At 32.6% G+C, this 22,354-nt stretch overlaps 1 protein-coding gene across 1 annotated transcript; it reads left to right on the plus strand.

Annotated features, from left to right (window-relative positions):
- The first annotated feature begins 14,186 nt into the window (after positions 1-14,186).
- Positions 14,187-17,625, plus strand: LOC114278727 (putative glycosyltransferase At5g03795). The gene is made up of 2 exons (XM_082893115.1): positions 14,187-15,305; positions 16,806-17,625. The coding sequence occupies exons 1-2, from the start codon at positions 14,386-14,388 to the stop codon at positions 17,293-17,295; spliced, it is 1,410 nt and encodes a 469-aa protein (XP_082749241.1). The 5' UTR covers positions 14,187-14,385; the 3' UTR covers positions 17,296-17,625.
- Positions 17,626-22,354: the final 4,729 nt, after the last annotated feature.

A 22,354-nucleotide genomic window follows, 5' to 3' on the forward strand; every position in this document is an offset into this window, starting at 1 on the left:
ACCTTCTTTGTAATAAATTTTAATAATTATTTTATTTGAACACTTTTGAAACACTTAACATAATACAAAAGACAATTATATACTATTCATTTTCTTTTCTTTTTTTTTAGAATAAAAAATGATAATAATAAAAATATTATTTAGAGAATTTCACACAATACTAGTTTAAAAAAAGTACCTACATTAAATTTTCAAATTTTATTTCAGTTCTAAAAAAGATTAAAAGTATATTAAAATTATAAATTTTGAAAAATAGATCCAATATGTTTAGATTATTTGGAGAATTCTAATTATCTTAATCATATTTATTTTGAGTTACTAGTTGGCCAAACTGAACCAAATAATATATTTTGATTTTTAATAATACGCTTTAGATTGTTTGACATTCTAAAAAAAATTCAATTTATAGTGCCGTTCTATCAACAAAAAAAAAAATTATTAGACTTCATTTTTATACATTGGTGAAATATTAATGGTCTGTTTGGTAACGATTACACTTTTAGTTTATATTTACAAAAATTTTATAAACTGCTTTTTGTTTATTTTTTGTTTATTTTTAAAAAAACATAAACTATAAACGCGTTTAGTAATTGACAAAATATTTAAAAAAAATTAAAAATATAAAAAATAGTGAGAAATGGCAAGTGGCGGCGGAAGACGATGGTGGAAAGTGGTGATGATAGGTGGTGGGTAGCGAGTGGTGGCGGGTGAGTGGGTGACGGTGGTGGGTGGTAGCGAGTGAGTGGTGGTGGTGGTGGCGAGTGGTGGGTGGTGGCGGCAGATGGGTGGCGGATGACAGGTGGGTGGTGGTGGATGGTAGTGGCAGGCGAGTGGCGGATAGCGGGTGGTGGTGGGTGATGGCGGGTGGTGGTGGGTGGTGGCGGTGGTGGCGACGGGTGATGGGTGGTGGTCCCAAATGGGTGGCGGATGGCGGGTGGTGGTAGTGGGTGGGTGGGTGACGGTGGCGGGTGGTAGCGAGTGGGTGGTGGTGCCGGGTGGTAGGTGGTGGTAATGGTGGGTGACGGGTGGTGATGGTGGGTGGGTGGGTGACGGTGGCGGGTGGTGGGTGGCAGCGAGTGGGTGGTGGTGGTGGTAGTGGTGGTGGTGGTGGCGGGTGATGGGTGGTGGTGGCAGGTGGGTGGCGGGTGATGGGTGGTGGTGGCAGGTGGGCGGTGGATGGCGGGTGGTGGTTGGTGGGTGGGTGGGTGGGTGACGGTAGGGGGTAGTGGGTGGTAGCAAGTGGGTGGTGGTGGTGATGGTAGTGGCAGGTGATGGGTGGTGGTGGGTGGGTGGCGGACGACGAGTGGTAGTAGGCGGTGGCGGGTGGTGGTAGTGGGTGGGTGGGTGACGGTGACGGTGACGGGTGGTGGGTGGTAGCGAGTGGGTAGTGGGTGGTGGTAGTGGTGGTTGGTGGTGGGTGGTGGTGGCGGGTGGGTGGTGGTGGCGAGTGGGTGGCAGGTGGCTGGTGGTGGTGGCTGGCGGGTGGTGGATGGTGGTGGCAGGTGGGTGGTGAGTGGTGGTGGCGGGTAGTGGTGGCGAGCGATGGATGGTGGTGGCAGGTGGGGGTGGGTGGTGGGGGTAGGTGGTGGGTGGTGGTGGCGGAAGACGGTAGTGGAAAATGGTGGCGGGTGGTGATTAGTGTTGGGTAGTAAAAAAAAAAAACTCAAAACTTAAAACGGAAACACCTTTTTTGAGTTTATATTTTTTTGGCTAAATTTATAAACTGAGACCACTGATTTATAAATTAAAAATTTACCAAATAAGTTTTTATTTAAATTTTTTAAATTTTAATAAATATAAATAAAAAATTAAAAATATAAATGTTACCAAATGACACTTAGAATGGTGGTTTAAATTTTCGACAATGCTACGTAGCTCAAATTTTGTGGCTCAAAAGTGGCTCAAATGGCCAAAACGACGTCGTTTTGAGTACAAAATAACATAAAAATTGTCAAAATGATGTCGTTTTGGTCATTTAAACCACTTTTAAGTCACAAAATTTAAGTTACGAGACATTTTTCTTAAATTTTTTTTGGGGTGGGTAAAGCGAGAGTCACATAAAAAAGAATAAAAAAATAAAATTCTTAAAAGTAGAGTGAGACAAAATATGCTCGACGATTAATGAAGAGAGAAAAAAGATCAATGAAGAGAAAAAGAGCTAACAGAGTTTTATTCCGTTACTTTAATATTTTATTAATATTTGTCTTATGTGGCAATTTTTTTTTGAGAAGATGTGTTGCTAAATTGTGATTTTCTGCACCAAAAAAATTTCTCGTTAATCATAGATAATAGGTTGGCAAATAACTAAATCATAATTTAAATAAATTGAGTTATTTCAATTTTATTAGTTGATTAAAAAATAACTTTAAATAATTATTAAGTATTATGGTTGAATTATACAATTATCAACCATATCTTTAAAAGAATATGATTAGTAAATTCTAGCTCAGCTTCACGACGTATTTATAAAACAGACGTATTCTAATGACATTCACATTAAGAACTACTATTTTTTTTTGTAAAAATACTGATATCTTAATTCTGCCTTGCCAAGTTAGCCTACAAAAGAATTTAGCCTTTGCGTTGACATTGTTCACATTCCATCATGATATGGACTTAATTCATTCTTTACAAATTAAAAGACTAATTTAGTAACAACAAATATAAAATATTAAGTTCAGAATACTTAAGACAATACTCATAATAGTCAATACTATTATATTACGTGAGCCTTATATTTGTTTCTTCGAACTTTTACTATGTGTTAATTACATAGCTTTAAAATAAAAAAAATAAAAAAACTACTCCAATTTTACTTAATGTTAGTTACTCTCTAATGGAAACAAATAGTTACAGGACCACACCTTAAAATTACTCAACTTCCTCTCTTCCTCTTTTTCTCATCTTTGTGACTTCTTTTCTCTCTCGCAATTCAAACATATACTGTCAGTGGCGGAGCCAAGAAACTAAATTAGAAGAGGCACTTCTTGATTACAACTTTAATTTTTTTTTTCTATAACCAACAATAAGAAAATAATAATAATTTTTGAATTAATATTAAGGCCTTGTTTGGGGAGTGGCTATTTTAGCCAAAAAGTCAAAAAGTTACTAAAACCTCTCTATTTTTCTGCATATCTTTTCATAAAAAACCAAAAAATTACTAAAATAATCTGTTCCCAAACGAGGCCTAAGTACAAAGACTTCAATAAATTATTACAAAAGTATTTTACATAAAATTTTACAATTAATTTTGACTAAAATCGAAAAGAAAGTATTGCGTGTAACTAGTGTATTATGGACAATGTAAAAATAGTCATATATTTAAGTCTTAAAATAAATTATATAATGATAAGATAAACAAATTTTTACAAAATCTGAGTAAAAATTTTATATAATAGTGATATCACTTCATTATTGACATATGATATCACCAACCAATAGTAAAGCAACATATGAAGAATGAACTCCACATGCAAATATAACTAACACTCTTACTAATTTTTACATATATATATATATAGTGAAATTAATTATATTTGCATATCAATAATGACGGATATAGCTTTTATATTGAGATTTTTTCATAAAATTTTCATACATAAAATATAATTTCTTGTAGTCACTTTATTTTCAATAAAACAATCACTATTGTTTTCATAAATTTAAAAATGCCCTTGACATTTTATTCTAAATATTATTTTTGTTTAAAATTTTATTTATATACACATGTAAAAAAAAAAAAAAATCGAAAATCCGGAGGGGCACGTGACCCCCTAGGCTCCATGTGGCTTTGCCACTGTATACAGGAATATGCTGATATCTATATATACAAATTTATATAGACATTATAAAAAAAATATTAGAAGAGGAGAAGGAGTCGTAGACACATATCATAATCTATTATTACATTTGTAACAAGTCAGATTTTTAATTATTTTGTAGAATTTATACTAATATTATTTAATCTCAGTTAAGAAAATATATAATTTATTATATATTATTATGTGTAATTTTGTAAAATAATATAATTATTAAAAGTTTAAGGGTCAAAATATAAATAATAATAATAATATTGATAATAATAATAATGGATGTGATAGTAAAATAAATAATTAATTTTATGTTGGTATATGATATAGTGTAATTTAATTAAGAATTAATTAAAATTAATTAATTTATATAATTATATTAAAATATTAGTTCAAAATATAATTATCTTAAATATTTATTAAAATATTAATATAAATCTATAAATTAATGAACGAATCTGCGGAATGATTTGAGCCTGACCACGTGTTGGCTAGAGAATGGTTTCTCTTCCCTATTTAAGGTGAAGCGGTTTCACCAAGGATCCTCTAGAGTGAAATTTTCCTAAAGTTTCCTAGAGTGCTACATTGTGTGGTTGAGATTTATTGGCAAGTCACATCAGAAAAATTGATGTGACTTGCCAGTAAATCTCAACCACACAATGTAACACTCTAGGAAACTTTAGGGAAAAATCACTTTAGAGGATCCTTGCTCAAGCGGTTTCACCTGGCGAGAGAAAAAGAAAGAAAAGGAAAAGAAAGGAAAAAGAAAGAAAGAAATAAATGAGAGAAAGAAAGAAGAGTGACAGAATGGAAAGAAATGAAAAAAAATAATGAAAGTTGAAAGGGTTTTTGATAATGGAAAAAAAATGTAAGATATTAAAATTACGGTGAGTTATATTATATTTTGAGTCACCAAAATATATTTTACTTATGTTTTGACTTATCATATTTATTTTATACAAGTTATGTTTTATAAGTTATTATAAATTATATTAAGGGTATGACTTCTCTCTAATTTGGGATCGGACTGGACCGTGCTGTTGGGCCCGTGGTAGCCCACCACGGGTCCCGTTTTGATAATCTGAACCGTTAATGTGTAGAACTCGTCGAGTACTATATGCCTATAAAAAATCACGTTGATCGGATATTGATAGCTATATGATCAAATTAGTTTCGTATTAAAAAAATTGGACGGTGACCAAATTAAAGGTTGACAAAAAATTATATTGATCACATAGCTATCGATATCCGATCAACGTAATTTTTTACAAGTGTATAGTACTTGACGATTTCTACATATTCAACGGTTCAGATTATCAAAACGGGACTCGTGGTGGGCTCCATGAGCCCAACAGCATACCCTTATATTAATATTTCGATTAGGTGTATTATTTTCTGAACCCTATTTGTTAAAAGGAACCCATAGATATGTTTGTTTTACTTTTAAAGAATATTTGATTATGACCTTATATACAATTATGTTTTGTAAGTACCACCACGAGAGTCCCACGTCTTGGGGGACTTAAATAACCATTGGCTTCTGTTTGGCCCCTTTGTGGTCCTCTGTTTGTCATGGATCCAGTGACCTCTGTTATGTGCGGAGCAAAGTACTGTGCGGAGCTAAGTGCTACACTATTGTGTGAGCCATCTCTAGAATCCATACGAGCCACCTTTTGAATTCGTACCTCTGTCCTGATTGTCACATATGTGACCTCTGTTCTGTTCTGTTTTGTACCGTGGTTATGGTTATTTATTTATATAATTTCTATATTTCAGTTTCTGCCACTTAAATGATTTATTCACCAAAATGAGTTATGTAAATGTTTTGGCCTAACTAACTATCCATGGTTATTTTGTATCCCTTATACTCTTGGTATAATATTTCTCACTCTACCATGTGCTTATAGTTGTTTATCAATTTTCAGGAACACATGCAGTTCAGAAATAACTTTTGAAAGGTCTTAAGACGCGGAGCTGCGGAATAGACACACACACAACACTTTTATTGATATTTTTATATGTAAATATCGGCCTTTTGGTCAATATAATTTTGTAATGAAAATAGAAGTTTCAGTGATTATTTTGGTACCCTTACTTAAATATTACTTCTGCTTACGTTTATTGATTTGTTTAAAAATTGGCCGGAGGTAACCTCAGTTACTGGTCATCACGATGTTTAACCCTTGGGTACGGGGAGCGGGTCGTGACAAATGGTATCAGAGCAATTTTTTTTTTTTTAAAAAAAAAAATCATCATTGGAGCATAGAACACACGCACATTTGAGAAGTAGGATAACGGGTAATTAATACCTAAATATTATATTTTGTTAGTCGATTTAATTATATTATAATTTTATATGATTTTATATATATATATTATTTTTTTTGGGTACATAATTTGTGAAGGATAATAGATATAATTTAATTTGTTATAGCAAAAGAAGGAAAATAAGCAAAGGATGTCGGGCTCAAGCACCCACCAAAATTATAATATAATTAAATACATATAATTTTCAGTTCAGTATTAAATAAAAAAAATTATTTTGACTTTTTAAAAGTGGGTTCAAATTATAAATATACTAATTTTGAAACTATTTTCCATCAGTAAAAAGTTCACGGATAAAAGATATGGAAGTTCATCTCAAATTTTTTTTCAACTCTTGCATATAATTCTGTCATTATGTTCTCATTTTTTTTTTTCCGTAAACAAAACGAGTGAAAAGTTTTTAAAGTCGCCCATTATTTCTTATTTTGGCCCAAATTAATTTTTGACAACTAGACAATGAGTTATTTTTGGTGAAATTTTTTTGAAGTAATATTTTCTATCAGATTAATTATCTAATATATATTTATCAGAGTGCGCAGCGGATAGCTTACACATATGACAAATTTTGATGACGAAATTTTAAAAGGAAGGAAGATTATAACAACCTAGATTTTTAATTATTCTGTAGAATTTAAACTAATATTATTTAATCTCAGTTAGGAAAATATATAATTTATTATATATTATTATGTGTAATTTTGTAAAACAATATAATTATTAAAAGTTTAGGAGTCAAAATATAAATAATAATAATAATATTAATAATAATAATAATAATAATAATAATAATAATGAATGTGATGGTAAAATAAATAATTAATTTTATGTTAATATACGATAGAGTATAATTTAATTAAGAATTAATTAATTTATATAATTATATTAAAATATTGGATCAAAATATAATTATCTTAAATATTTATTAAAAGATAAGTATAAATCTATAAATTAATGAACGAATGATTTGTACTGGCCACGTGTTGGCGGGAGACTGGTTTCTCCTCTTTATTTAAGGAGAAGCGGGGTCACCTGGGCGAGAGAAAAAGAAAGGAAAGGAAAAGAAAGGAAAAAGAAAGAAAGAAAGAAATAAATGAGAGAAAGAAAGAAAAGTGAAAGAATGGAAAGAAATGAAGAAAAAATAATGGAAGCGGGTTTTTGGTAATGGATAAAAAGAGTAAGGTATTAAAGTTAAGGTGAGTTATATTATACTTTAGATCATCAAAATATATTTTATTTATGTTTTGACTTATCATATTTATTTTATATAAGTTATTATAAATTATATTAATATTTCAATTACGTATATTATCTTCTGAACCTTATTTGTTAAAAGGAAACTCATGGATATATTTGTTTTACTTTTAAAGAATATTTGATTATGACTTTATATATAATTATGTTTTGTAAGTACCACACAGGAGTCCCACGCCTTGGGGGACTTAAATAACTATTGGTTTCTGTTTGGCCACTTTGTGGTCCTCTGTTTGTCATGGATCCAGTGACCTCTGTTCTGTGCAGAGTAAAGTGCTGTGAGGAGCTAAGTGCTACACTATTGTGTGAGCCATCTCTAAAATCCGTACGAGCTACCTCTTGAATCTGTACCTCTGTTCTGATTGTCACACATGTGACCTCTATTCTGTTTTGTTCTATACCGCGGTTATGGTTATTTATTTACATAATTTCTATATTTCAGTTTCTGCCACTTAAATGATTTATTCACCAAAATGAGTTATGTAAATGTTTTGGCCTAACTAACTATCCATGGTTATTTCGTGTCCCTTATACTCTTTGTATAATATTTCTCACTCTGCCATGTGTTTATAGTTGTTTACCAATTTTCAGGAAACATGCAGTTCAGAAATAGCTTTTGAAAGGTCTTAAGACGCGGGGCTGCGAAATAGACACACACACAGTACTTTTATTGATATTTTTATAAGTAAATATCGGCCTTTTGGTTAATATAATTTTGTAATGAAAATAGAAGTTTCAGTGATTATTTTGGTACCCTTACTTAAATATTACTTCCGCTTGCGTTTATTGATTTGTTTAAGAATTGATCGGAGATAACCTCAGTTACTGGCCATCACGATACTTAACCCTTGCGTATGGGAGGCGGGTCGTGATAGCATTGGGTTGAGAGATAGAGATAGAGTTTATAAGATAGAAGGAAAAAAGAGCACATAGTATGGTTTAATAATCAAATTTATAGATTGGCTTGAGTTTTACAACAGAAAAAATGTTCGTCAAGGGAGATGCGTTGATTTGATGTACTTTTACTATAAGGTAAAAGTATTGTGAGCCTTTTATTTGTAGGCTAAATTAACAGCATGATAAAGAAAAACAATCATATAATCAAATATAAAAATGTTACCAAAAGAGGGATGTAATTTATAATTGATCAAATATTAAACAAAAATTACACAAAAAATTGTTTCATAAGGTGAAAAAAAATTGCAATTTTTGAGAAATTAGAAATAGTGAATGTGACACCATATTGTTTAATTAAATACCATGTATAATTAGAATAAAATAAAATAGTGAATATTATGGTTGTGTGAGTTGAAGCGAAATTTAATTAGAAATAATTTATTTTAACAATTGGGTCATAGTAAAAATATACCAAAGTTAAGCAAAATAATAATAATAATCATAAGAAGAAATAAATGAATAAATATAATAATAACAAATTTAATAAGAATAAACGTGTGTATTTGCCGGACGAATAAAACCTTAGCCATCTGAACTGTCTAGGATTAAGGAGGATGATTCAGCAAATTTGGGCCATTAATACACCCTGAGGCTCTGTATATATATATATATATATATATGATTAATGTTAGGGATACCAAATTTTCTACCAAACAAATGACCAAATGTCTCACATGGGTGTGGGGTCCGCAATTTTGTGGGCTCCACACCCGTGTGAGACATTTGGTCATTTATTTGGTAGAAAATTTGGACCTCTAACATTTTCCTATATATATATATATATATATATAGAGGGATGGGTGGGGTTGTAAAGTGAATAGGACGAAAGGAAAAGGAAATAGAAGGGAAAAAGAGAAGGAAAGGAACAATAGTGAGAATGTAACTAAAAATAAGAAAAAAATAGTACGGATCAATATTAATGTGAGTTATATTATACTTTGAGTCACTATAATAAATTTTACGTATGTTTTGAATTATCATAATTTATTTTACGCAATCTGTGTTTTATAAATTATATTAATATTTCGATTACGTTGATTATTTTATGAAGTCTATTTGTTTAAACTAAAATCCATGGATATATTTGTTTAAATTTTAATAATTATTTGACAATGATTTTATAAACAATTATTTTCTATAAGTACCACCACGGGAGTTCTATGTCTTAGGAGACTTAAATAAACCATTGGCTTCTGATTTGTCACATTGGGGCCTTTTATTTATTATGGATCCATTAACCTCTGCTTTGACTATCACTCCAGTGACCTCTGTTCTGTTTAGTTCGGTACCGTTGTTATGGTTATTTATTTACATAGTTTCTGTATTTCAGTTTCTACCACTTAAATAATTTATTTATTCAAACTAAGTTATGTTAATGTTTTAACTTAAATAACTATTCATGGTTATTTTGTATCCCACATACTTTTGGCATAATATTTCTCACTTTACTGTGTGCTTATAACTGTTACCCATTTCAGGTGATGAGATGTAAAGAAGAACTGTAATCTCGTATAGTGGGACCCGCACGGAATTTGATGTCAACCTGTTACATTTTCTTTTTCTTTTTCTTTTTTCCCTAAAATTTTGCCACCACATAATAAAATAATAAAAACCCCATAGATGTATTTTCGATCATTAATGAAGTAAATTATTTGTTTAATTATTTTCTTACTTCCATTCTGCCTCCGCCTGGATCATTTAATTTGTTAAGATTAGAATTAATTAGTAAGTTGCGATTGTAGCTCTAAGCCCCTGAGATTGAGCCGTGACAATGAAATAACCAAATAAAAAATAAAATAAAATATATCAAAAAAGAGGTGTAAGTTATTATCAATTAAATATTAGATTAATGCTTGAGGCCTCGAATTCGAGGCCTCGAAATTGCCTCGAAATTCAATTTTTTTTTGCTGTGTGTTTGGTTTTTTTTTTTATAATTTTTTTTTCTATCTTTTATTTTCCTTTCTTTTTTGCAAGGGTGGTTATGTGTATTAGACATCTCGCACTAATTCAACCTGTATGGTTTGATAAAGTTCAATCTAATTCACTTACCTTATCAAACTATACAGGCTGAGTTTTTTTTTTTTTTTTTTTTTTTTTTTTTTTTTTTTTTTTTGGGCTATGTTGGTTTGTTTTGTTTTTTTTTTTTTTAAAGGTGGTTATGTGTAGAAGTGTGCAAAAAAAACTAAACATTTCGCACTAACTCATCGTATAAAATTATATAAAATTAACAAAATTTAACCAGCAGCTTAACTGATCAATAAATTAGATTGGACTGGTTAAGTGATAAAATTGACTAATTAGTTAGGTTGTTGGTAAATTTTATTAATTTCATATAATTTTATACGATAAATTGGTGTGAAATGTCTAATTTTTTGACACATTTCTCCACATAAATTACTCTTTAAAAAAAAAACCAAATAAAAAAAAAAAAAACTAACACACACAGTCACCACCCAAAAAAAAAAAAAAAAAAAAAATTATTATCAAGGCAAATTCGAGGCCTCAAATTCAAGGCCACTAGCACCGCTGTAAATATTAAATAAAAGTCATACAAAATTTAATGTATAAAAAATTACACACGTAATGTGTGCACCCCTTCAAGTAGTTGATAATTGCGAGGGAAGAAAAGCTGATATCATTAAAAAAAAAAAAAAAAAAATGAGGACATAATTGTGTGGAAAAGTGTTTTAAAAAAAAAAAAATCAATCATAAAATACAACTGTATAAATTAATCAATCATTAAAGTTTAACATCATTAAAAAAAATGATATAAATATACGGAAATTTAATCAAAATCTCTCTATTGGACTCTTATTTGATGAAAATGACAACTTAATTTGTTTTATTTCATACCCCTTAAGGAGGAGGCGTATAATTGAAAAAGGATAGAGTAAAATTTATTTATTTATTTTTTAGACAATATTACTTATGCATATATATCTATATATATATATATATCCCTTACCATATGTATATCCTAAGTTATGTCATTTTTTTTAGTTATGATTATTATTATTATTACTATTTTTTTAAAATTATGACCTTATTTTAATTATGACTTACAAGATCTTTGGTTATGTATTGTTTGGTTATAGATTTTTTTTTTAAATTTAAATTATGACACAAAAATATGAAATTATGCCTTTTTTTCTTTTTTTTAGTTATAAGGTGTATACAGTACATATCTTTTGAGAGATATGTACCATAGTCTTTTCCAACAAATATATATACTATTAGATTATTTAATTATATTATAGAATTTGTATCTATATTATTATATTATAAAAGTCTTTGGTTGGAACAAATATCATTTCCATGACTATTGATACTATTAATTAAGGTCTCGTTTGGAAATAGAGTATATTAATAATTTTTTTAATTTTTTAGTTAAAGTATTTGGTAAAAAAAATTAGTATATTTGAGATAATTTTTTAATTTTTTACGAAAAGACGTACAAAAAAGTAGAAAAAAAAAAATCTTTGATTTTTTAGTATATGTTGTAGACTTTTTAATTTTTTAATGATTTTTTGACTTTTAAGCTAAAATGTGATGTTGCTAAATGAAGCCTAAGTTATTGTCATTCCACAACTATATATATATATATATATATTATTGGAATTGATTAAGAGAATTTAGAAATTAATTTAATTTAGTTAAATTAGATCTGAGACCAATTGTAGAATGACATGTGTATTTTGAAAACTATAAAATCCAGAAAAATTGGTATTTTCAGTCTCAACAGGCAACAACATATTTGCTTATATAATAGTATAAATAGGAAACTGCAAATACCCCACACTAATTACTTTCAATCGCCTATCATTTTTATAATTTTTTTTTTTATCTTAATAGCTATATATATATATATATATATAGAGTGGTGCTATTAGCACCCTAATAATTAATTTGAACCTCCTATTTTTTTGAACCCCTATTTATAATTTTTAAAACCCTAAAAATTTCTTTACACCCTCCCAAATAATACCAAAATTATCCTTAAATATTACACCCAATTGAATGGACACTCCCATACCCCCCAAAAAAACACACCTTTGTACAATGCATTCAAACAAGTGACGCAATTATTGGAGAGCCAGCACATAGATGACGAACAACACTCCCAAAATTATCATTAATGCTTTTGAGTTATATATGTCGCGTTTGATTGTTATGATTGCTTCAAATTTGTTGTTGTGTTTTTATCGTTATATATACATCATCATTGAGTTTAAGTCTCCATGTTTGGGCATGTACTCTCGAACATTACATAGCTGTTCGAGAATACGTTACCGAACAAATAAGTAATGTCCGGGCTTGTATTCCCGAACATAAAAAAATGCAAACTTCTAGGAGTTTTAAGAATTTTGACGGTTGAAAGTGTTAAAAAGTCTCCATGTTCAAGCCTGTACTCTCGAACATTACATAGTTGTTCAGGAACACATTACCGAACAAATAAGTAATATTTGGGCTTGTATTCCCAAACATAAAAAAATGCAAACTTTTGGGAGCTTTTGACTATTGAAAGTGTTAAGAAATCTCCATGTTCAGGCTTATACTCCCGAACATTACTTATTTGTTCGGGAAGGCGTTACTGAACAAATAAATAATTTTCGGGCCTGTATTCCCAAATATGAACAAATGCAAACTTCTCGGAGCCTTAAAATTTTTGACTGTTGAAAGTGTTAAGAAGTCTCTATGTTCGGGCCTATACTCCCAAACATTACTTAGTTGCTCGAAAAACTTCCACTCATTGTTATTGTCAGAGGAGTGTAGATAATCAAATGGTTGCCAAAGGGTTTTCAAGATTTCGAGAGTGGGTAAGTTTTGAAGGTGGGATTTTGGGAAGATGAATGAGTGGTGATGAAGGTGGGTGTTCACATAAACCTTAATTTATGATATAGTGGATGTGTAAGTTTAATTGTAAGATGGGGTGTCCCAACATTAATGATGCCCTTTTTAGTAATTTCATTTAAGGTTATTATTGTAATAAAAAAAAAAAAACTAAAAATTGAGGGGTCCAACATAATTCTTGGGGTGCTAATAGCGCCACTCTATATTTATCCCCATCCCCATTCTCAACCTCCCAACCTTGACCTTATCTTTACCCATTTCAGCCACATCCCCTTCCCGTCATTCCCTTATCTGGTAACCTTCTCTACCCTTACAGTTCCTTTTCAACTCATCCTTACCATATTATCCCCTCAACCTCCCTCGCCTACTTTCCAGCCCATCCACAACAACCCCTTACCCTATGTCCGTTGTTTGTTGCAGCAAGGTACAATTCTCTGGCTTTTATTTATTTACTTATTATTTTCTTCTTCATTTATGACGTGAACTCAATCCTAATCTAATCTTGGGTTCGTAGAAACAACAATGAAGAAGAAGAAGAAGAAGGGCTGCCGTGGGAATGAACATTTGGAAAAGTCACTGAAGTGGTAGAAGGGATACAAGAAGGCCGCTAGAAGGGGAGGAGGGTCGAGGGGGGTCGTTGGAAGTGAGGGTAGGGGCAACCGAAATAGGGTTGCAACATTGGGGGTCCAAAGGATAAAAGGTTAAGGAACAATTCAAGGCTTAGGGATCCAAAGTAATAGAGGATTCAAAGTAAGATTTAAGAAGTGATTTCTTGATTTCTTAACTAAAATATAAGATAAAAAAATTAATTTTTTTACATAAAAACGTGAAACAAGTAGAATGAATGATAAAAAAAAAAAAAAAAAAAACTTTTATTATAAAATTTTTTTAATGACTTTTTAATTAAAATAACAACCCTCCAAATGAGAACATATTAGTATGGTTATTAACAGTTCCATATGTATATGTATGTATATTTTAGTTATGATGACGCTAAACCAAAACAAAAAAACAAAATATCCAATTCACTACACACAGGTTTGTCCGTCCGCCCTGCCCCTTTTAGCGTGCCTGCATTGCTAATAAATAGATCGATAAGGACTTGTAATCTGCAAGCAAGTGCATTTGAGTCCCCCAGACACACCCACACCCACACCCACACCCACACAAGTTTGCCCGCCCGACGGACAGAATGGTGATACGCTATTTAGTAAGAAGAGGAAGCAGGCCACAGCAAGGCGGCCGTAGTCGTCCTTCCCCGCAGTTACTGGTACCGCTGCTGCTATTGTGTGTGCTGATGGTAGTGACGGTGGTGTTTGAAATTACATCCAGGGTTGAACCGCAGCAGCAGCAGCACAGAAACCTAACACGGCTCGAGCTAGAATTAGAAGAAAGCACCAGCAGCCGATCATCAAACATTAAAGATTTAGGCGCACCACCACAAACAAAGAGGGCCACCACCAGGGCACCGGCACCAGTACCAGTGGCCAGGCAATTAGCATGTGATGCCCAGGACAATAATTGGCAAAGGAATAATAATCTTTCAGGCCCTTATCACAATTGGAGACTTTTTAAAGCCGATTACCAGGAAATGCTGCACAACTTAAGGATATATGTATATCCCGATGCCTTCATTAATAACCAGTCCTTTGCTCGCGTTTTCCTTCCACACCCAAACCCCAAGGATCCGAAACTAGGGAATTACTTCAGTGAGCATGCGTTCAAGACCGCTCTTCTTGGGAGTTCCCTTGTTACTTCCCGTGCGGAGGAGGCCCATTTCTTCTTCATGCCCTTCTCCATCAACGCCATGCGCAATCACCCTCGCCTGCATTCCGTGAAATCCATTTCGGATTTTGTGGCCCAATACACCAACAGGATCAGCTCAGAATTCAAATTCTGGAATGCATCTGGAGGTGCCGACCACTTCTATACCTGCTGTCATTCCATTGGTCGAGAGGCGGCTTCCAAGCATCATGATTTGCATAACACTGCCATTCAGATCACTTGCTCCTCCAGCTACTTCCAAAGGCTTTTTATTTCCCACAAAGATGTTGGGCTGCCACAGGTTTGGCCTCGCCCTCCTCACCAACTCTTAAATCCTCCACATGCCAGGTATGCCCCTTTTCATTTCCTCAAGGCGTCCGTTCGATTCTTAGTTTTTTGGACAAATTATGATACTAGTCTCTGTATTTTGTTATCCTTGTGCCATTTTAGAGCAAGGATCCTCTAGAGTGATTTTTTCCTAAAATTTCCTAGAGTGCTACATTGTGTGGTTGAGATTTACTGGCAAGTCACATCAATTTTTCTGATGTGACTTGTCAATAAATCTCAACCATACAATATAGTACTCTAGGAAACTTTAGAGAAATTTCACTCTAGAGGATCCTTGGTGGCCATTTTAGCCCCTATACTTTTGGTTGACTCGATTTTGATTTTGAATTAATAATTTTATTTCAATTTGGTCCAATCGATTTACAACTCTTGACATTTTGTTGTGTGAAAAATATGTACATAAGTGTCACGTGTCATATTTTTAAGGATAACATTATAAATTTATTCAATTCAGTTAATTAATCTCAGCTAATTTAGTGATAATTTTTCTTAAAAAAATACTAATGATGTTATTAATTGGATCAAATTGAAATAAAATTTAAAATTAGATATTAAAATTAAGCCAACTGAAAGTGTAAGAAACAAAATGATATAAACGGGTAAAATATAAGAACCACGGTGTAATTTGTCATAATTTTTTCAACAATGAAATGAGTTACTATCTTCGCCTATTTTCCCTGAGTTACCTTTTGGTGCATTTCTTTACCTTCCTAGCATACTCTGCATCTGATTCTTCTTCTTCTTCTTAATTTTTTTGTTTTTGTTTTTGTTTTTTTGCTGTCTTGTAATCCAAATTTGAGTACTTAGCAGAAGGAATCAAGAATAGTTTTAATGCCGTCTCGAGGGCCATTTTTTGCCATCACATTTGCATAAAGACCATATGTAAATTAAAGATGCATCTTGATCAAGTATGAATCGGCAATTAGAACACATATAAATCATAAAAAAAAAAAAAAGGTCTAAGAAAAGTGATATCTGCTGGAGATTACCATTAATGGCACTTCTTTGCATTGCCATTTGTCACGTAGATTTGAAATCTATGGAAACTGGCCCGTGCATTTGATGACCTAGATCTACGGATTTCAATTAACAGGCATCATTTGAATAAAGACCATATGTAAATCAAAGATGCATCTTGATCAAGTATTAATCAGCAATTAGAAAATATATAAGTCAAACTGAAAAAAAGGTCTAAGAAAAGTGATTTCTGCTGAAGATTACTATAAATGGCACTTGTTTACATTACCATTTGTCGCAGAGATTTGAAATCGATGGAAATTGGCCCGTGGATTTGATGGGCCAGATCTATGGATTACAAATAACACTCCTCTGCTGTTTCTTTCATTTTAGCAACCAATATATGTGTATATGGAACTGGTATACATATAGATTATATAAGCAAACGTAATTTATTCTACTCACTCACTGCAAATAGTTTATTTTACACAAGGTTGAATAGTTCAAAACTCCTTAATCCATTTCTTCCCCATCCTACTGTAGGAATAAACTTGTTTTCTTTGCTGGACGAAAGCAAAATTCTCGCATTCGAGAAAAAATACTAGCTTCGTGGGGAAATGATACTTTAATGGACATTTTCTCTGGAAATCTATCATTCCCTTATGAAGAAGGATTTCGAAGGAGCAAATACTGCCTGCATGTGAAAGGTTATGAGGTGAACACTGCAAGGGTCAGTGATGCTATACATTATGGTTGCATTCCTGTTATAATTTCCAATTATTATGACCTTCCATTTGCTAATGTATTGGACTGGAGTAAGTTCTCGATTATCATCAGCGAAGAGGACGTTGCTTTCTTGAAGAAAATATTGTTGTCGGTATCCAGACAAAGGTACCTGACCATGTACCACAACTTGTGCTTGGTTAGGAGACACTTTAGATGGCATACACCACCCAGAAGTTATGATTCCTTCTATATGACGGCTTACCAGCTATGGCTGAGAAGAGGATTGCAGCTGCTTTCTTCTAACTAATTGTCTTCCATGGTTATGATAACTGACCTTGTAGGTGGCTGAGCTGCTCAACGGAAACTTTAGAGAGTGGGTATTTAGGAGAAAGAAGTATTCAAGACCAATGGTAGCCGACCTCATGTGATGGACTTAAGGCTTGGTTTGGTTTTATTTGATGGATTGACCAACTTTCTCCCAGAGTTCCTTTGCAATAACAAAGCATTATGTACAATATGGTTTTTGAGGTTTCTAATGCTATTATCATATTTGATTTGGCTGTATTTAGGGATGTCACCAAAGGGTGGACTAACTGCAAAAATGGAATCTGAATTATTATCATATTTGATTTGGCTATACTTAGGGGTGTTGTCAAAGGGCGGACTAACTCCAAAAGTGAAATATGGAACGGGCAATCTTATTAGTAAACATAAAAGTTGCAATTAGAGAATGTTAACTCTTATCTAAGACCAAGAAATTGATCAAGTGATTAAGATGCTCTCTTACTAAGCGTGAAATCTAAATTTGAGTTTTATCACTGCAAATGCAACTTGCCTTCACCTATTCCTCCTTTTTTTCTGGACCAAAAAGAAAAATAAAAAAAAATGCTACTATTATCTTTTGTGGGCGGTCAGTTTGGGTTAGGTTGGAGGTCTACCCACTGCTGAACCGAATGTACTTGGGTTGATGACAAAACCAACAGCTGCCGATCAGATTGGAGGTCTACCCACTGCTGAACCGAATGTAGCTGGGTTGAAGAATAAACCAACTGCTTCGCATGTCGAAAGTATTCATTGGTGATTTTCAACTCGACAGTCAGGTTCGGGTAGTACGTGTTGGGCCTTTTGTTTTGGTCCTGTCTAAATTATTATTTTTTTAGCCCATTTACATTTAAACAGCCCGTTTTTGTAGATTTAATTTCTGTTTTGTTTTTGAAAATGGCCTAAACAGCTCATTTCAGAATATAAACTACTCATTTAGACTATTTAAACAAAACAACATTAAACAACCCATTTTGAATAATTGAATAACCTATAAAATCAACCCAAACGTAAACAGCCCAAACTCCGTCTTTCATCCATTAAATGATTAACCTATATTTTATTTCCTTCATATAAAATAAAAAGACAATAAAACCTGCTCAAAGTAGCTCAATCAAAGAAAGTAGGAAACTCCACATACCTGTTGCATGTAGCTCAATCGAACAAAACAAGTAATTCCACATTCCACCCATACAGTGAATAACCTATACACTATTTCAATGTTTCATTCACCCAAAAACAAAGTAGCTCCGATCTGCACACTAAATATCACAGCAAATGTAGTAAGCATTACAGCCAAAAAAATGCCTAGTGCTCCCTCCTCCCACATGAAAACTAGCTCAACTAAGTTAAGCTAACTACTTTTTGCCACTATTCATGTTCAATCTACCACCATTACGGTAATCCATCAATATTAACAAAGTACCAGTTGTCCCAATACAGTCACCATCCGTGTGCAATAATTTTATGGATGATCAATTACGATGTCTTTGATTAGAAGAAAGTCAGCAATTATTTAAAAGCAATAAAAAGTTATATTTTGAGGGTTTAACAATAAGGAGCATGATGCTTGGTGGTTAAGAACATGGGAGCTCCACCATGGGGTAATTCCTGGAGGTCTCATGCTGACTCTCACAAGGTGTAAAACACTAGTAATTATCAGAAATTTATTCATAAGACCTGTAATAGATGATACGGTGGGCCAGTTCGGGTTCTCTGTCATTAAAAGAAAAAATAAATAAATAAAATAAGGAGCATGTGTTGATATCTATATCTTATGAAAGTAACTAATACCCATATGTTGCTAGCAAGCAATATAGATTAATTTTGGTAATTAGGCAGCCAAATAACTAAGCCAAGTGGTGAAGTCAGTTTTATATCCTATCAACGGAAGCTTGTAAAACTTGCTAGTTTACAAGTTGAGTACAATCTATAAGCAAATAACTTCACTGATTCAAGATTGACGACAAGAAGAAATTGATCACTTGGTAGAATACTATAATCTTCCTTCATCTGCCTTTTGGGTAAATAATTGGCCTAACTTCTTGTACGTTGCAGCTAAGTTTCTGTTATCAAAGAGGTTAGGTTTTCTTATTTGATTAATGCATACACCTTACAAACTAATATGGAATGCAGGATAATATTTCCATACAATCCTAACATTAAATGTATCTTTTGTACTTTCAAAAATTTACATAACTACTGACATTGTTTAGAGCTTTAATGGTATATCATTAGTTTTCACCTGCAAAAAATGACATTCAACAGTAGTGGCCATAACATTTTTTTTGTTGGGGTTCAAGCCACTGTTTAATCTATTTTTTTGAGAAAAATTATAAGACATGTATAGATAAAGCAAAGTACATCACAATTGTTCTTATATGTCAAACACTAACTGTAAACAACACACAACAAAGAACCTAAGAAGGGCGCATCACCGAGCAGTGTTACATTCATTACACAAATAGTTAGTCTTTGAATGTCATGTGGTGGTTAAAATATATAGCTAGTTTCATTGAAAGTCAAATACAAAAGCTGCATGAAACAAGGAAGCCTTGAAACAAGGGCAACGTGCATCTTGACTCTTGAATGTAGATTTTGCATCTCTCAAACATAAAAGGTGGCTTTTTTTTTTTGGATCTGTCTTCAACACTTGCCACAATAGATCATGAAAGAATAAAACGATCAGTTAACTATCATATATGTTGCAAAAGAAGATTAAAAAAAAAAGAAAAAGAAAAGCTATCACAAATGTTCTTGATAGTTTTTAAATGAGAGATGCTAAAGACCCACAATTTAGTTCCTACAATTCACTCACAACGTGGCAAGTCGGGACTTACACGGTTGAGTTTGGTGACAAATAGTAATTATGATACTTGGGGGTTGTTTGGGATGATCTAAATAAGTGCATTTTCTAACTTTTTACAAAAAAAATATGCAGAAAAGGAGAGAAGTGATGTGACAAAAAAAAAACAAAAAGATAAAAAAGTGTATTCTAAATAGTGCCTTATATTCAACGTGCATGTGATTTGCACAACAAAGGAGGTCTACAATGAAATTGAAACATTTACTTCTTATAATTGGTGAGAAAGCAATCATTGAAATCATATAAATTAATTAAATTTTATTCATTAAACAACAATTGGTACATTCGTCAACAAAAATCAGTCTCCCTTTGGTTCCCATTATCAAATGAATTTGCACATGGGATTTGATTCTAGGGTTATCAACAAACTACCAGCTTTAACTGCTTCACATGGCCACAATATTTTCCCCCTCTTTATCTACTAATTAATCAAGTCTTACATAAAATTATTACCTATTGGACTGCGGAGTGAGCATGATCATCCAACTTGACATTGGCCAAATTTGATAATAATTTTCATCATTGCCACAGTAATCAAATGCATGAACTTGGTAAGATAACGTGCATATGGAGGAATTTTGTCATGGAGGGGCACCCAAATGACCATAACTAAGTTGGATAAATCGGTAGTGAAGTGACTCAAGATTTTTTAAGATCTTAAACATTAAATTAAGATCTTATCTTATTGTGCTTTCAAAAATTTAAGCATTTGACAACAAGAATTTTTTAGATTTTTTGGTAACACTTAGGCAATAGGCTGAATGACCTAATGGTTGAGCTACCTCTGGAATAAATTATACTCTGAAACGAAACCAAAACCAAATCAAGTCTTGTGTCCCAATTAATTGAGATCATCTACATGAATTCTTGTTTATTTATTATTATTATTATTTTACTCCATTGGTGTCAATTTTCAACATTTTCAGTCCTAGTAAATGCACTTTTAAAGATAAAAAAATTTCATGCTAAAAGGATAGTAATGTTCACTTTCTCGCTAAAAATATAATGACACTTTTGGCAATTAAAATATTTTATCCATAAAAAGTAATTTCATCTTCAAATTTTTATCTCTAAAGTCTTAGTTTGTTATAGTGTGAATACATGGAGTTGAAAAAAAAAGTGAATACTTCCAGTGACAATTATCATTTTCTTGTTTATAATTTAATTCTTTGGTTCTTGTTGCACATGGCTTACTATGATTGATATCATTCGGACCTAAGTTATAATTGTTTTTTTTATTTTTTTGGTTCAGTGGAAAAAATAAAAAATTATTGATAGAGCCCCAAACAAGGTACAACCATGAGTACAACAGTTCCAAAAATGTTATTTTATTTTTTGATCGGCAAAAATAAAATTTATTGATGAATAAAGTAGTATAAGCATGTGTCAACAGCAGTATAACAAAATATATCAATAAAAAGACCTAGGATTACCAACGAGGTTAGCACTAAGCAAGACACACTAAGCAAAACCAAGCCCAAACAAAATCAAATAGCCAAGGATAACAGCTCGAAAAGGAAGCAAATCACCACAAACAAAGGCTACACACACTCTTGTAAAACAAAGGCTGCACAGTTGAGAGTTCATCCTGTTGGAAATGGTTATAAATTCTGAGTAAAATTAGAATTTTATCCTAAGTTCGGTCTATTTTTTAGGTGGGCCCCGTGCCTCGATTTTCACGGGTCAAAGTGGTAACGCGTTCTATGCCGCGTTGTGATTCACGTGGTATATTTGGTTGCTCAAAACCATTACCGAGTGAATGGAAAATTGAAGCCAAAGTGTGCTCTATGGAAATGGAGTTTTGGTAGAAATTCCTTAAGGTTGTAAAATGACTTGTCCCACATTGATTTGGTGGGAAGTTTTGAATGGGTTTATAAGACTTGGGTTTGGTACTTGGGGTGTGCCCCAAGGGGTACCCAAGTGTTTTAGAGGGAGAGGTTATGGGCAAAATGGGCTAGACCCATTGGACCCAAAAACCACACACACATGAACCCACCATCCGGGCGGGTTAGGCGCGGGTGCATGGCTAGGTTGGGCTTGTTCAACCCAATATTAATCTTTTTGGGCAAAAAACGTTTGAATTTAATTTTATTTTTTGGCAAAATAAAATCCAGAATTCAAAATTAAACTGGTTTGGTTTTAGTGTACATCCAAACAGGGCCCTTCCAGGTTTTAAACC

This window comes from Camellia sinensis, chromosome 10 (genome assembly GCF_055761805.1).
Source record: "Camellia sinensis isolate YWXY chromosome 10, ASM5576180v1, whole genome shotgun sequence".
NCBI lineage: Eukaryota > Viridiplantae > Streptophyta > Magnoliopsida > Ericales > Theaceae > Camellia > Camellia sinensis.

Excerpts from the sequence above, each read along its gene's own strand:
- LOC114278727 (XM_082893115.1), top strand. The coding sequence starts at position 14,386 with ATGGTGATACGCTATTTAGTAAGAAGAGGAAGCAGGCCACAGCAAGGC. Across the intron at positions 15,306-16,805 it reads TTAAATCCTCCACATGCCAG|GAATAAACTTGTTTTCTTTG; the intron begins GTATGCCCCTTT and ends ATCCTACTGTAG.